This window comes from Urocitellus parryii, chromosome 7, assembly GCF_045843805.1.
Source record: "Urocitellus parryii isolate mUroPar1 chromosome 7, mUroPar1.hap1, whole genome shotgun sequence".
In the NCBI taxonomy this organism is placed as follows: domain Eukaryota; kingdom Metazoa; phylum Chordata; class Mammalia; order Rodentia; family Sciuridae; genus Urocitellus; species Urocitellus parryii.
This window is the reverse complement of record NC_135537.1, coordinates 77467349-77482357: the sequence shown is the minus strand read 5'-3', so window position 1 is coordinate 77482357 and position 15009 is coordinate 77467349. Positions and strand designations below refer to the sequence as shown.

Here is a 15009-nt window from a genome sequence, read left to right as displayed (position 1 = left end):
AACTTTCTTTAATATTGTGAGCACCACTCCTGTTTCTGTCTTTGTGCCTGACATACTTTGACATGTTTTTTTTCTATTTGATCATTTCTAATATTTTGCCTTTATATATTTCTTGTCAATAGTAAAAAGTTAAAAGTTGCTTTTACACACATGTATTTATCTTCAACTCTGAATGACTTGTCTGAATGCATTCAAATCTCAGCAACATCTGGGCATTCATAGCTTCCTTTAATTATTTATTTATCTTTTTAACGTTTCCTTTATGCTATGGTTTAGATTTAAATATGTCCCCTTGTAGCTCATGTGTTAAAAAATGCAGCATATTCAGAGGTGAGAAGATTGGATTATGAGATCTGTAACCTCATCAGTGGATTAATCCATATGGTAGATTAACAGTGTGACTGGATTACTGGGTGGTAACTATAGGAAGGTGGGGTGGCTGGGGGAACTAGGTCGCTTGGAGGATGGCCTGGACTATATCTGTACCTGGTCCCTCCCTTGCTATTTCTCTCTCTCATTCTCTCTCTACTTCCTGGCTGCCATAACCTCAGAAGCTTTTATCCACCTTGCCCTTCTGACATAATGTTCTGCTTCCTGTCAGGTCCAAAGCAATAAAGTTGGCCAACAATGTACTGAGAACTCTGAAACCATGGACCAAAAATTTTTTTTCCCTCTGAATTGTTCTTGTCAGGTATTTTGGTCACAGCTATGAAAAGCCAAATAACAAACATATTTCTGCATTTTTGTTTTCCTATAGTGATATTCAGAGCATTCATCCTTTTTTTTAACTGGATATTTTACATCTCATATGAACATTTTTGAAGCTAAATATTATTATCTATGTTGATGCTTAGACAATATAAATAATTCTAAGTACAATGATAATTTTAAATTTATTAAATTAAAGAGGCACATATCCGACAGAAAAATAAATTTCTAATATTTGAAGCTATTTCCTAACTTAAACACCTTAAGAAAACCTGGCTTATGAATTACCTCCTTCTGGTACGGAAAAATTTTCTCCTGGGATTGATTGCAAGTAAATGCAAAATGCCGTGTTTGGATGATAACTTATCCTCAGAACTTATGAGAACCATGTTTTCAAAGGAAGGCTTTCTACTCTATGTAAAGGTGATATTATCAATAGAGTTTGATTCATTAACTATCTCACTTTTGAATGCATTCTGTTCCATATTTTTCAGAACTTGTTAGTGCCCTTTCTCCTGCTGTGATGTGTGTTCTCACCTTGATTTCAACAAGCTTTTCATGTTATGTGCTAGAAGAACCAAGGAGAATACAGAAGTCCTTATGGTGTCCTATTAAAAATTGCAACAACTTTCAAAGACAAACCTGAGCACACAGTGCAAGTTAATTGGTTCATTAGAGCTTTACAGGAGTCCCTGAAATCTTACTTCTTTAGCAATACTTTGAAGGCATTTTATTAGTTAAGCATGAAACAGCCATAGTATCATGAAATATTACGGTAATAAAATTAGTCTCTTATGGAAGAAATTAAAATTTCATTAGTTTACAAACATAAGCACAATTTATTCGAAAGAAAGTCATGAGTAAACCTAAATATATTTACATTTGTACATAAAATATACTGTATTTAAAATTACTTGATGCTTTAAAGACAAAACTTAATGCAAAGTATGCAGCTGGAAGTTACAAGACCAGATGGTCTCATAAATCCTAATAGAAAATATACATCTGTTGACTCTTTGGGAAATTGTTTTATTTGAAGGAAGTTTTATTTAATTGAGTGGCAGAGTGTGTTAAGCACATCCCTTGCCTTGTCTTAGGCAACACACCACCTGCATTAGATTTAAGTTTTCATTCCTAAAGTAAATGAAGAGCAAATCATTTTCTGCTTGATATACAAGGAAATGTTTTATGCTGTACTCAGAGTTAATTTTATCTCTAAAAGTTTTGATTTATTTGATTTATGACACAAGCAAGTCTGCCATTTACAGAGTTTGCTAAAGTAATTCGATTAATAAAAAGGACTTGTGAATATGGTATAATTGCATCCATAAGGCTCTGCCATATCATGCAGACTCTTGATTTATTGATTAGCTGATACTGAAAAATGAGATATAATTAATGTCAAGATACTTGCATTTGTAATGTGTTATCCTAAGATTCTAAAAGGAAGGAGATCCAGCAAAAGAAGAGTTACTAAATTTGCTACAGGTAAAAGAGACTTCAAAGAAGTTATAGAAAATAGAAGGAAAGGAAAGCTAGTTGTGAGATTACATTATGGGATAAAAAAAGAGCAGACTTGAAATTGGAGAAACTGAGTACTACCTCTATCTCTGCTAATCGTGTATGTGTGGAGATCAATCACAGGGACTCGTCATGATAGGAAAGTCCTGTACACGGAGCTACACCTTCTGCATCCCTCGGCTAATAATTAAGGGAAGGAAAGTCACATAAATCTTTTCAACTTTTTCTTCTAAATCTTAAAAGGAAAATTGGATTTATTTTATTCTGTTTTGTCTTTTGATCAAATGATCTCAAGTCTCATCTCTAGTTAAAAAAAAAAAACCCTGTCAATAAACTAAGAAAGGAAAAGAACCTAGGAATTTAATGTGAATGCTTTATATTTTGTAAACTGTGTTAAGTGATATAAAATATTAAATCTCAAAACGAAAATGTGATTTTTTTTTTTGTTTTACATGTTGGTAAAGTATGATTCTTGGCTTCCTTATTGTATTTCTTATCATATGTCCTTCCAGTCATGACTTCCATTGTCTTTTGATAATTACATAGTCAGCATTTGCTCCACAAGGTTTCCCTTAAAATCAAATCAAATCAATCAATAGTTTGAAAAAGAGATGTTCAGATTTTCCCTTCATTCCTCAGTTTGGTTTGGTTTTGTTTTCATATTTTCACTTGGCATTTGCTCTTTCCTAGTACATATCTATTACAGTGAATTATTACTTTTTTGCTGGCTAAGAGAATAATAATTTAAAATCATACAACTTCTTCATCTGGTATTTATCCACCAACTGCCTGACAGCTTAGGTATACTTTATAACAATTTTTTTATTATTTTTTTAGTTATAGATGGACACAGTATTTTTATTTTATATTTATGTGGTTCTGAGGATCAAACCCAGTGCCTCACGCATGTTAGGCCAGCGCTCTACCTCTGAGCCACAACCCCAGCCCCTTTATAATAATTTGTCAATTGCTTTGACATAACAATGTAGATACACTGTCAATTGAAAAACATTTCCTCATGAACTCAGAAAAATAAAAACTTCCTTGTGGACAACAGGTTAAATCATCTTTGACCAAAATCTCTCATAATTTGAATCAGAATGTTGTTTCTTTACCCTACTTGCATTCATCCTTCCAGAATGCTATATGAAAGGACTAAATTATAAGTTCTCCAGTTTTCTCCCACATAACTTGTACCAAGGGCGTCTATTTATTGTGCAAGTTTGTGTATGGAATTAGCATAACAGAGATCCAGTCCTGCCTCTGCCATTTTTCCACATTTTCTTGCACCACTGATAGTAGTGCCTGTTACAAATTACCAGATTTCAAGGATGGCTTCCAGTGTGCTTCTGTGTGGTCTGAATGAAATTATAGAGAATTATAATCCCTAGAAATGGTATTTGAAGGCATCCTAGTAGAAATGATCTGATTTGCCATTAGATGCATTTGCACTTGTTCATTTACATTTAGATGCAATTTGTTCATATTCATAGAATCAGAGACAGATAACATTGAATAGTTTAAATCTGTGTGTCAAAATTCTATGAGCAGAGAAGTAAACCCACAAATCACAAGCAAGATGTTTTCATTAGCGGAATGGAACAAATAGAATACCTAGGGTTGGAAGATTTTAAAGAATTTGTGGAGACTAACTGCATGTTTCTTTTTTAACAGAGGGCCCGTGGGTTTATCTTTGTATAGGAAGGGAATATATCAGACTTTACAACTTAGTTCTACTTCTATAACGCCCCTTGCTAGCTAAGCTACCTTCTGGATATCACACTTTAATAAAGATATTGATTCCAAGAAAACAATGAATATGAAAAAATCATATTAGTAGAGAAAGTTTAAATAATGTACCATAAAAAATATGAAGAGTCAGAATAATGTCTATTTAGTGCAAGTGAAGTGTCACTGGAAAAAGAACCCTCTTTAGGGGGTAAATACAATGTCCTATCAAAGGAGAACTGAGAATCATTTTATGTTTCTTCACAAGGAGAAAAATGACCACATGGAAACTTGTCATAAGTTTGATTTTAGTGAAGATTAAAAATCCTGATAACTTGTCTTTGAACAAGGTCTGAAACAGACTCCTAGAAAACATGGCTGAAAGTTCATGGGATTTACATCTTCTTTCTTCCTAGACTAGAATATAGAGCAGGGACAGATGACAGTACACAGTTAATACCGGTTTTGCTTTTCCCTTATGAAACTCCTGTGGATTTATATAAAAACCTCTTTCCATCTTCAAAGAAACCAGTGTTTCATTACTGAATTCCAGTTCCTCCCTTAGCTTCAGATCAAAACTGGTTTTCTCACAGCTTGCCTCAGTACATTTTTAGCCCACAGAACCATGTGCATGAAATGATTAAACAGGAACCTCCATGACCTTCAACAACCAGACAAGCTGGTGACAGCTGTCAAACAAGAGAGCGCGAGTACTCTATTTCTCCCAAAGAGTGTAGTCCTTGATCATATTGCAGCTCAGGAAAGGGCAAGAAGAAAGGTTTCAGCCTGGTCTCCGCAAAGAGATCCTCAACACAGGAGCCACCCAATCTGGAGCTCACCAGTATTTGGGGAATACAGCACCCCAAAGATGAGCACTTGAAGATGGGCCTCCCTCTCTGATCTCAGCTCCAGTGGCTAGCCTTCCAGCCAGGAAAGCTGCACAGAAACATGGCAGCCACCGTCTGTGGGGAAAGATAGAATCACTGAGGCCCTGAGGAAAAACAAGCAGAAAATCCTCCTGATAAGGCCAGAGCCCCTGAGGAGCCATGTCAACAGGAGCTGAGGACTCAGGATGACTAGCCTCTGCAAGGACTTGATTTTCATGTTTCTGGAGTTGTTCTGAAAGAATCTACCCTTTCTTGGTGTTTACCAAGAAAGGACTGAACAGGTGGGATGCCTTCCTACCCTCACTTAACCAGGTGAGCCTCTCAACCTTCTACTCCATTTCTGCCATGGAGGAAACCCACTCCACAGCCTGATGCAAATTCCTGTGATCCAAGAGAGGAAGAGCAGCTGCTCATTAAAGGATCCAGAACAGCCAGAGAGAGGACAATGAGGTATGCCCCATGGGACAGAGGAGACAGAAAAACGTTTAACTGAAATAATAAAGTAAGGCATTGCAGATGTGCAGAGAAAGACTTCCTAAAGCTTGAACAGATGATGTTTGAGTTATTCAGCTTTCCATGGCTGTGACCAAAATACCTGAAAAGAACAACACAGAGAAGGAAAGTTTATTTTGGGCTGTGGATTCAGAGATCTCAGTCCATGGTCGGCTAAGACCTTTGATCTGGGCTAAGGTGAGGCAGAACATCATGGTGGAAGGACATGGTAGAGGAACGTTGCTCAGCTCATGGCAGCTGAGGAGCAGAGAGAGAGGAGCCAGGGACCAGATCCCATCCCCTCAGTAACCTACACCCTCTAGCCATGCCCCATCTGCCTACAGTTACCCCCCAGGAATGCATTCAGATTGTTAACCCATCAAATGAATTTGGCCACTGATGAAGTCACATCTCTCATAATCTAACAATTCTATCTCTAAAAATTGCTGATTGCCGAACACATGAGCTTTCCAGGGAATACTCAATATCCCAAACCAAAACACTGCTGGAACTAAGAAATTAAATTGAAAAATGTAAAAGGAGGATGATCCAGATTAGCACCAGATTGGCATCTAGCCTTCCAACTTCAGTGTAAAAATCTAGATATGAGAAAAGGAACATGTGCAAACAGTGAGAAAGATGACCACCATCCAGAAATCCTGTACAAGTATCATGGCCCTAACTTTTCAGAAAAAAAACAGTGTTTTTGAGCATAAAAAAATATCTATTATAGTATTTTACACAGTGGTGAATTTGATAACATTACTTGAGGATATTTCACTCACTAGACTATCGAAAACAAAGCCAATTACCAGTGAAGAAGTGAAGGAATAGATGGGTACTCACATAATTGTTCATGGAACTGTAAAGTTTGCCTTTTCAGAAATAAATCTTACATTTCTTAATTTAAAAACATATATCCCTTAACTCAGCAAATTTGCTTTTGGAATTCTATAAAAAGTAGACAATCAAACTGTAAATACTGAGGTATATATGTAAAGTATGGCTGCATAAATTTTGACATATATATACTCTACATATATACCTCAGTATTTATAATTCCATTGTTAAGACATTCATTAAACACTGAGCAACAAATAAAGGAATTAATTGTTTTTGAACAGAATGACTTGGGAAAATGTGTACAAGGTATGAAACAAGCCTAAATTGATGGCATCATGCAACATTTTAGGGCATTAAAAAAAAAGGGCATCCCATTTTAGAATCATTTCCAGTTTCAGTGAAGAGAAAATTTTAAATGATGGGTAAAATAGTAGAAAAATAAAGGTTTTATCCAAGAATGGGATGAATGCTACAGGAAATAATAAGTCCAACTTTTATCACCCCAAGTTTCTCCACGATTTCATTACCCACACATACCCATAGGATCATAGCTAAGTGACACAAAAACCATGTATTTTTCTAGACTTATACCATCTTCTACGTACAAAGTACTCCTTCTTCTGAATCCTTGAGGGACTGATCCCACGACTCTTGTCAATATTAAAATCTGTAGATGATTAAGTTTCATAAAAAGAATGGCCTAGGGAGGGAAAGCACAGACATGCAAAGAAGTTGCCATCCATGGATAAACAACTTACTTTAAAGGAAGAAGAAGAAGAAGGGAGAAGCAGGAAGAAAGAAGGGGAAGGAGGAGGAGAAGGAGAAGAAAAATTGACTTGGAGAAACCTGTGGATCACAGAGGCTGACTGTCATGGACTCAGAGGACTTGGTGGGGGAGGTGGCTTGTTGAAAACAAATCCAGGATGCCCCCCCCTTCAGAAAGCACTCATGGACAGTGAAACCAGCCATTGGACTCCCTGGGAAAGGGCACGACAGCCGCACTGCCAAGTACAGGTGGAGAAAGCAGACTACATGCTCCACGTCCCCTGAAGGCCTGCCACTAGACCTGCCTCTAAGCTTCTCACTGGAGAACTACCCACACCTCCCCACCTCCAGAGCTCCTCATAGGAAAGAAGAGTCCCTCTCAGAGTTTCCCCAGGGTAAGAAGACCTGGACCTACTTTCTGATCAGCCCACCCTGGCCTTAGAGCTCCCCAGGGGACAGTAATCTGAGCAATGGAGCAGCCCAGCCCTCCCCCTCTGCACTCCCTGAGTGAAAAGCAGCTACTGCCCAGGACTGAGGCAACCACCAACAGGACTAGGTGAGAAAGGGATCCTCCCTCCCTGCAGCCAGCTTAAAATAAACAATCAAACAAATTAATAATTCTCAGAAAGCTCCAAACTAAAAAAAAAAAAAAAAAACTGAAACAAGTATGAAATTTTTTTTTTAATTGGACAAAAAAATGTCACACCCACATACAAGAGGTGAACAGGACCTCATATAGATCTAACCAGATGAGAAGTTCTCCAAGGCAAAACATAATCAAAATGCCCAACATACAAAATAAGGAAGAACATTAAAAGCTGCAAGAGAGAAACAACAAGTCACATTAAGAGGCAAACCAAATAGACTCACTTCAGATTTCTGTACTCAGACCATAAAACCAAGCAAGGCACGGAATAACATTTTTCAAACTCTAAAAGAAAACAATTGCCAACTGAGATTGCTATACCCAGAAAAGCTCTCTTTCATATTTGATGGGGAATTAAAAACCTTCCATGTCAATGATAAACTAAAAGATATAAAACAAATAAGCTGGCACTACAAGGAATACTCAAAGATAAATTGCACGCAGAATATCTCAATAAGAGAATCCAAAAACCCCAAGTAAATGAAAATCAAGCAATGATCAATCATCTAAATGAGAACCAAGGAAGGATTAAATACAACAACAACAACAAAAATCAAATAGCAGCAAACCACAAGCATATATCCATAATAACACTGAATATAAGTGGTCTCAATTCTGCAATTAAGACATAGATTAGAAAAATTTATCAAAAAACAAGATTCGACTATATGCTGTTTGCAAAAAATTCATCTCAGGTAAATGCATTCGTGGACTGAATGTAAAAGGCTGGAAAAAGTACTCCATGCAAATGAACTACAAAAACAGGCCAAGGTAGCCATTCTTATATTTGACAAAGCTGATTTCAAGCAAAACTTAGTCCAAAGAGACAAAGAGAGCCATTACATCCCTGGTTTAGGAAACTATTCAACAAGAAGAAATAATGATAGCTAATATATATGCCCCAGATGTCAAGGTACCTAAATACATTAAAAAAATACTCCTTGACATTAAATTCCAGATAAACCCCAATACAATAATACTGGGAGACTTCAACACACCCTTATCATCAAGACAGGTCAACAAAGCATAAAATCAATAAAGATATATCCAACCTAAATATTACTATAAGTCAAATGGAACTAATAGACATCTATAGAATATTTTACCCCAAAACAGCTGAATGTACCAACTACTCCGCACCTCATTTAACCTTCTCCAAAATAGACCACAATCCAGGTCACAATGTAAGTCTAAGCAAATACAAAAAAAAAAAAAAATGGTATGATCCATGCCTTGTGACAGATCATAGTGAAATGAAACTAGAAATAAACAGCAAAAAAATAATAGAAACCACAGAAACACATGGATGTTAAACAATAATCTCTTAAAACTAAAAATGGACCAAAGTAGAAATGAGATAAAAAAAAAACAAGAAATTCTTAGAAACAAATGAAAGCAAAGATATAACATACCAATATCTCTGGGACAATATGCAAGTAATACTAAGATGAAAATTTATTGCATTGAATGCATACATTAAAAATATAGACAGATTCCCAAATAAATAAACTTATGCTCCATTTCAAGGCCTTAGAAAAAGAAAAGCAGATAGAATGTATACTATATATTGTCTATCAAAAAAAGTTATACAACATAATTTAGAGTGAAAATATTTATTATACATGCCCCACATACATAAGTACATAGTAGCTTTTCTATATTTCAACAATTTGGCTGAGAAAGAAATCAGAAAAAAAATCCCCTTCACAATAAAAATAAAATATTGAAAAATAAAATATATGGTAATTAATTTAATCACAAAATTAAAAGAACCAAACAATGAAAGCTATAGAACACTCAAGAAAGAAATTGAAGAAGATCTCAGAAAATAGAAAGACCTCCCATGTTCTTGGATAAGCAGAACTAGTATAATCAAAATGACCATCCTACCAAAAGCAATATACAGATTCAATGCAATCCCCATCAAAATAACAATGACATTCTTCATGGAACTAGAAAAATCAGTCCTCAAATTCATCTGAAAAAATAAGAAAACTAGAATAGCCAAGACAATTTTAAAAAGTGATGCAGGAAGCATCATAAACCCAATCTCAAATTATTCTAGATAGCTATAGTAACAAAAAAAGCATGCTAAGACATCAAAATATACATGAAGACCAATAAAATAGAAGAGAAGACTTCAAGACAAGCTCAAATACTTATAGCCATATGATTTTTGGTAAAGGTATCAAAAATGCAGAACAAAGGATATCCACATTTACTTTATTTTTTTATCATTCAAAAATTTTTAAAATTTGTTCTTATTAGTTACACATGATAGTAGAATGTACTTTGAGATATTATACATATATGGAATATAACTTCCCATTCTTCTGGTTGTACATGACGTGGAATTACATTGGCTATGTATTCATATATGCACATAGAAACATAATGTCTGATTCATTCTTCTTTCTTATTCTCATACCCCCTTTTCCTTTCATTCCCCTTTGTCTAATCCAAAGCACTTCTCACGCCCCCCCACCACCACCACTTATTGTGATGTGTTAGCATCAGCATATCAGAGAGAACATTTGGCATTTGGGAGTGGAGATTGGCTTATTTACGTAGCATGATATTCTCCAGTTCCATCAATTAACCAGCAAATGCCATAATTTCATTTCTCTTTATGGCTGAGTAATATTTCATTATGTATATATTCCACATTTTTTATCCATTCATTTGTTGAAGGTCACCTAGACTGGGTTCCATAGTTTAGATATTTTGAATTGAGCTTCTATAGACATTGATTTGGCTGTGTCACTGTAGTATGATGATTTTAAGTCCTTTAGGTCTAAACCAAGGAGTGGGATAACTGGATCAAATGGAGGTTCCATTCCCAGTTTTCTGTGGAGTCTCCATACTACTTTCCAGACTGGTTGCACCATTTGCAGGCGCACCAGCAATGTATGAGTGTACATTTTCCCCACATCCTCACCATCGTTTATTGTTTCTTGTATTCTTGATTATTGCATTTCTGACTGGCGGAGAAAATCTTTGGCATCTGCACCTCAGAGCATTAATCTGCAGGATATATAAAGAACTCAAAAAACTTAACACCAAGTAACAAAAACAAACAAACAAACAAAAAAACCCAGTTAATAAATGGGCAAAGGAATCGAACAAGCACTTCACAGAAGAAGAGAAACAATTGGTCAACAAATATATGAACAAATTTTCAACATCTCTAGCAGTTAGAGAAATGCGAAGATTCCATCTCACTCTAGACAGAATGGCAATTATCAAGGATATCCATATTTAGAAGAAAAAAAATTAGATATGAAATTAGATCCTTATCTCTCACCCTGCACAAAAATCAAATCAAATGGATCAAAGACTCAGGAATTAGACCAGAAAGCTTGCAACTGTAGGAGGAAAATATAGGGTCAGCACTCCATCATATGGTTTCAAGCAATGACTTCCTCAGCAAAACCCCTGAAGCTCAAAAAATGAAACCAAGAACCAGTAAGTGAAATACCATCAAACTAAAAAGCTTCTGCACATGAAAGGAAATAATCAAGAGAGTGAAGAGAGATCCTACAGAATGGGGAAAAAAAATTGTCTTGCCAGCCACTCCTCTGGCAGGGGATTAATATCCAGAAAATATTAAAAAAATTCAAAAACTCTATATCCCAAAACAAATAACTCAATTAACAAATAGGTCAATGAAACTTCAACTAGGTCAAATACAAACTTCTCAAAAGAGGAAATGCAAATGGCTAACAAATATATTTCTTAAGTGTTCAATATCTCTAGCAATCAGGAGTACGCAAATCAAAACTACCCTGAGATTTCATCTCTACCCAATCAGAATGGTAATTATCAAGAATACAAACAATAATAAATACTGGATACGATGTGGGGAAAAGGATATACTCAGACATTATTGGTGGGACTGCCAATTAATTACAACCACTATAGAAAGTAATATGTAGATTCCTCAAAAAACTAGAAATGGAATGACCATATGGACCCAGGATTCTACTCAGTATTTGTCTAAAAGAACAAAAATGAGCATACTATAACAATATAGCCACCACAATTAGCAGGCTAACAATTCATAATTGTCAAATTATGGAACCCACCCAGATGTCCACTGGCAAATGAATAGATCAAGAAATTGTGGTATATATGCACAATGGAGTTTTACTCAGCCATAAAGAAGAATAAAATAAAGGCATTTGCTGATAAATGGAGAAAAAATCATGCGAAGTAAAATAAGCTAGACTCAGAAAATCAAGAGCCAAATGTTTTCTCTCATATTAGAAGCTATAGCAAAATAAGGGAAAGAAGGTGGCAGGAAATGAGATTGGAAAGGAGATAAATCAGTAGAGTAGAAGGAAAAGACGAAGAAGGAGGGAGGAAAGAAGGTAAAGGGGTAGAGAATGAAATAAGCAATAGCTTGTTGTGCACATGTATAAATGTACCAGTCAAAAATAAATAAATAAAGGAGTGAGAGGAAGATCAATACAAGAGACATGAGAGAACACAGGGAGTTTCTTTGGCTCTGAAAGCATTACATGTGCACATGTCATTACTGACCTTCCCAGCAGTCCTGCCACATTCGCAAATCCATCTTTGGGATCTCACCGCAACTCAGGTAGCCCTGTGGGTATTCCGCCTTCACAAACACATCCGGCTGAACCTGCTGAATGTTGTCACCATTGTCGCAAAGCACTCGGCCCAATGACACCTGTTTCAGCTGAGTGAGTTGTGCAGGGGTAAAAACTCCAGGGTTTTCATACCAGAACCTGGTAGTTAACAGAAAAGACACAATTTCATGGGTCACTCAGGTGCATGTCCAACATCCACAGTGAGCCTTTGCTCCACAAAAAAAAAGAAAATAAAAAAATACAAAGCAGATCTAAGATCGTGTTTGTGCTCCAACTAAGTATACTTTTAATTCTTGCAAATATTTATAAAGCTGATCAACCCTATACTCTTCTGAATTATCACTCTCAAACTCAAGTTTTATAAGGTGATTCAAAGTCTTATAGAATTCTTATTTAAGAAAAAAAAAATTTAATTTAAACTTTATGAACTGGCCTTAGAAATTTTCCAAGAAACTTAAGATAAATGTGTTCGCCTAAAAAGTAAATATAAGTTTTTAAATTCCACATATGCCCTTTGGTTCTATTTACCAACTAATTAGAATAAACGGATCCAATTTTAAATGAAAGGATGTAATTTAAAAGTGGACTGATAAAGTGAGTCTTGTATTTGTTCATTCAATAAATGTTTAAATACTAATGCCACATGTGCTTTTTTCATGCTGGTGTACAACAGTAAATTAAGATAGTAGATGAAAAGACATTGCCACTTACATGAGTTTCCGTCAAAATTCATGTTAAAGTACTAAGCCCAGGTATTTTGAAAGATGGCAATATTTGGAGACAAGACCTCTTTAAAGAGGGAACTGAAGTAAAACTAGGTTATATAGGTGGGTCTTAATCCAGTGTGACAGGTGTCTTTATAAGAAGAGGATATGTTAACACAGTCACATACACAGGAGAGATGTGAAAATACAGAGAGATAGGAAATGCAACCTGGGATGAAAGGCCCTAGAGTAAGAACCAATGCTGCCAATCCTTGATCTGAGTTTTAAATTTCAGACTTGTGGGAAAAATCAAATTATATTATTTAAGGTACCTACTGTGTGGTACTTTGTTACAGCAAATCCAGCAAACTAATACACTTAGGGAAGACAACTTACCCCAAATATTGGAAGTTTCCCAAACTTTTCCAGTGTTTGATTATGTATGTTTTTAAATGAATGCCAATGTATGTTTTTAAATTAATGCCAACTGAACATCTTATGCCAACTACATAAGGCAAGAAATCCAGAGCATTAAAAATAATTTACAAAAACTAATTCAATGAAATATACTATTAACATTTGCCAATGTATAATTAAGGGAATTAAATCTTTTGCTACTTTTTTGTGATATCACCCTTAAGTGGAAAAAATTTGGAAGAAAAATGTTAAGAATAATTTCTAGGGTAAATTTAATTAAAGTCTAGGCTATGTTTCCAGCTTTATATACATCATTTCTGTAATAATACAAAATGTTGAATTATTAAACCAATTCACAAAAATCCTAAATCCTACTATTAAACCGTCTTAATGAATCAGAAGATACCATGTCTTGAAACATATTTGGTTCCAAGTGTCTGAAGAGCATTCAGGGGAGCTGCTTAGTAGGTTTGGATTTCTTAGCTTTTATATTGAGTCTTACAATGATAACAGAAGTTGCATGACTAACTTACATTCTCCAGTCAGCTTTCTTCCATAATCTCATAAATTCAATTTATTTTCTATAAATACTTTAGAGAAATCAGGAAATTTTAGAGAAGAGTCTCCAGTTATCTCTCCACTCAATGCCATCATTATATGATTTTACAAAGAGACTAGCCAATAATTCTCCTTCCATGAGACTAGAAGGAGGAGACTCAGAACTGCTATCAACCTCTACCCTCTCAATATCATTTAAGGATGCGGGGGTACTGCAGAACAGGCACTATAGTCACACACACTTTCCAGATGAGGAGCCTGGAACAGAGTCAGGTGTTGCCCAAAGTTAAACAGTTATAAGGAGTATTGCTCCATAGTAATTCTAACATGCATCCTCTCCACCACTGACTTCTGTGACCTTCCAAGACATTCTATTTCTTTTCTTCTTACAAAGATTTACAAAAGAAATTCTATCTCATATTATCAGTGGTCAGAGAGTTTTGAGACCGTTCCTACCTTTTATTTATTATATTTAATAAATTTGAAATCATAGAAAATATGGAATCACACAATAATATTATTTTACACATATATTTGGGAGCAAGAAAACAATTTTTGTTATCTTTGATAAGTAGAACAGATAATCCTTCACCTATCTCCATCTCTTAGCCGCTGAAACTGGGTAACAAAGAGGCACATAAGTGTCGGTCCCACTCTCGTACCAGGAATCAGGTCTTCAACCATGAGGGCGGGCCATAAATCAATGTCACCTGGGGTGCTGTACAACCTGGAACGACAACAGGCAGATAGCACACATTGGAAATAGTCCTTACATGAATGACTACTAAACCTTACTTTTAGTTCAGTCACACAAAATGGAAAGGAAAATATCATTATTATTACCATTTTACAGATAAAAAAAACTAAGGTGAAAAAAGGCATGCAGGAATCACCCAATTGACAGGAAGCAGAGCTGTGATCTAACCAACAGAATTTAACACCAAAAATCACTCATTGTGACATTCTTCAAAATTATCTCGTCAAACAATGAAATTTAAATATATTTTATATAGTTGTATGTATATCCATATATGTCAATATATACAACTAATTCTTTCAGAGACAGTAGAAAATAAAAACACTGAACTATGAAAATTTTCCATCAGTGTATATAATAGATATGTCAA

At 35.4% G+C, this 15009-nt stretch overlaps 1 protein-coding gene across 1 annotated transcript in view; it reads right to left on the bottom strand.

The window, feature by feature from the left end:
- The window catches only part of Pxdnl (peroxidasin like), a 454066-nt gene that overhangs the window by 28218 nt on the left and 410839 nt on the right, over positions 1 to 15009 (bottom strand). The window contains exons 18-19 of the mRNA XM_026394395.2: positions 14475 to 14609; positions 12133 to 12341 (exon numbers count right to left, since the gene is read on the bottom strand). Of these exons, the coding sequence (XP_026250180.2) occupies positions 12133 to 12341; positions 14475 to 14609 (344 nt within the window). The remainder of the gene's footprint in view (positions 1 to 12132; positions 12342 to 14474; positions 14610 to 15009) is intronic.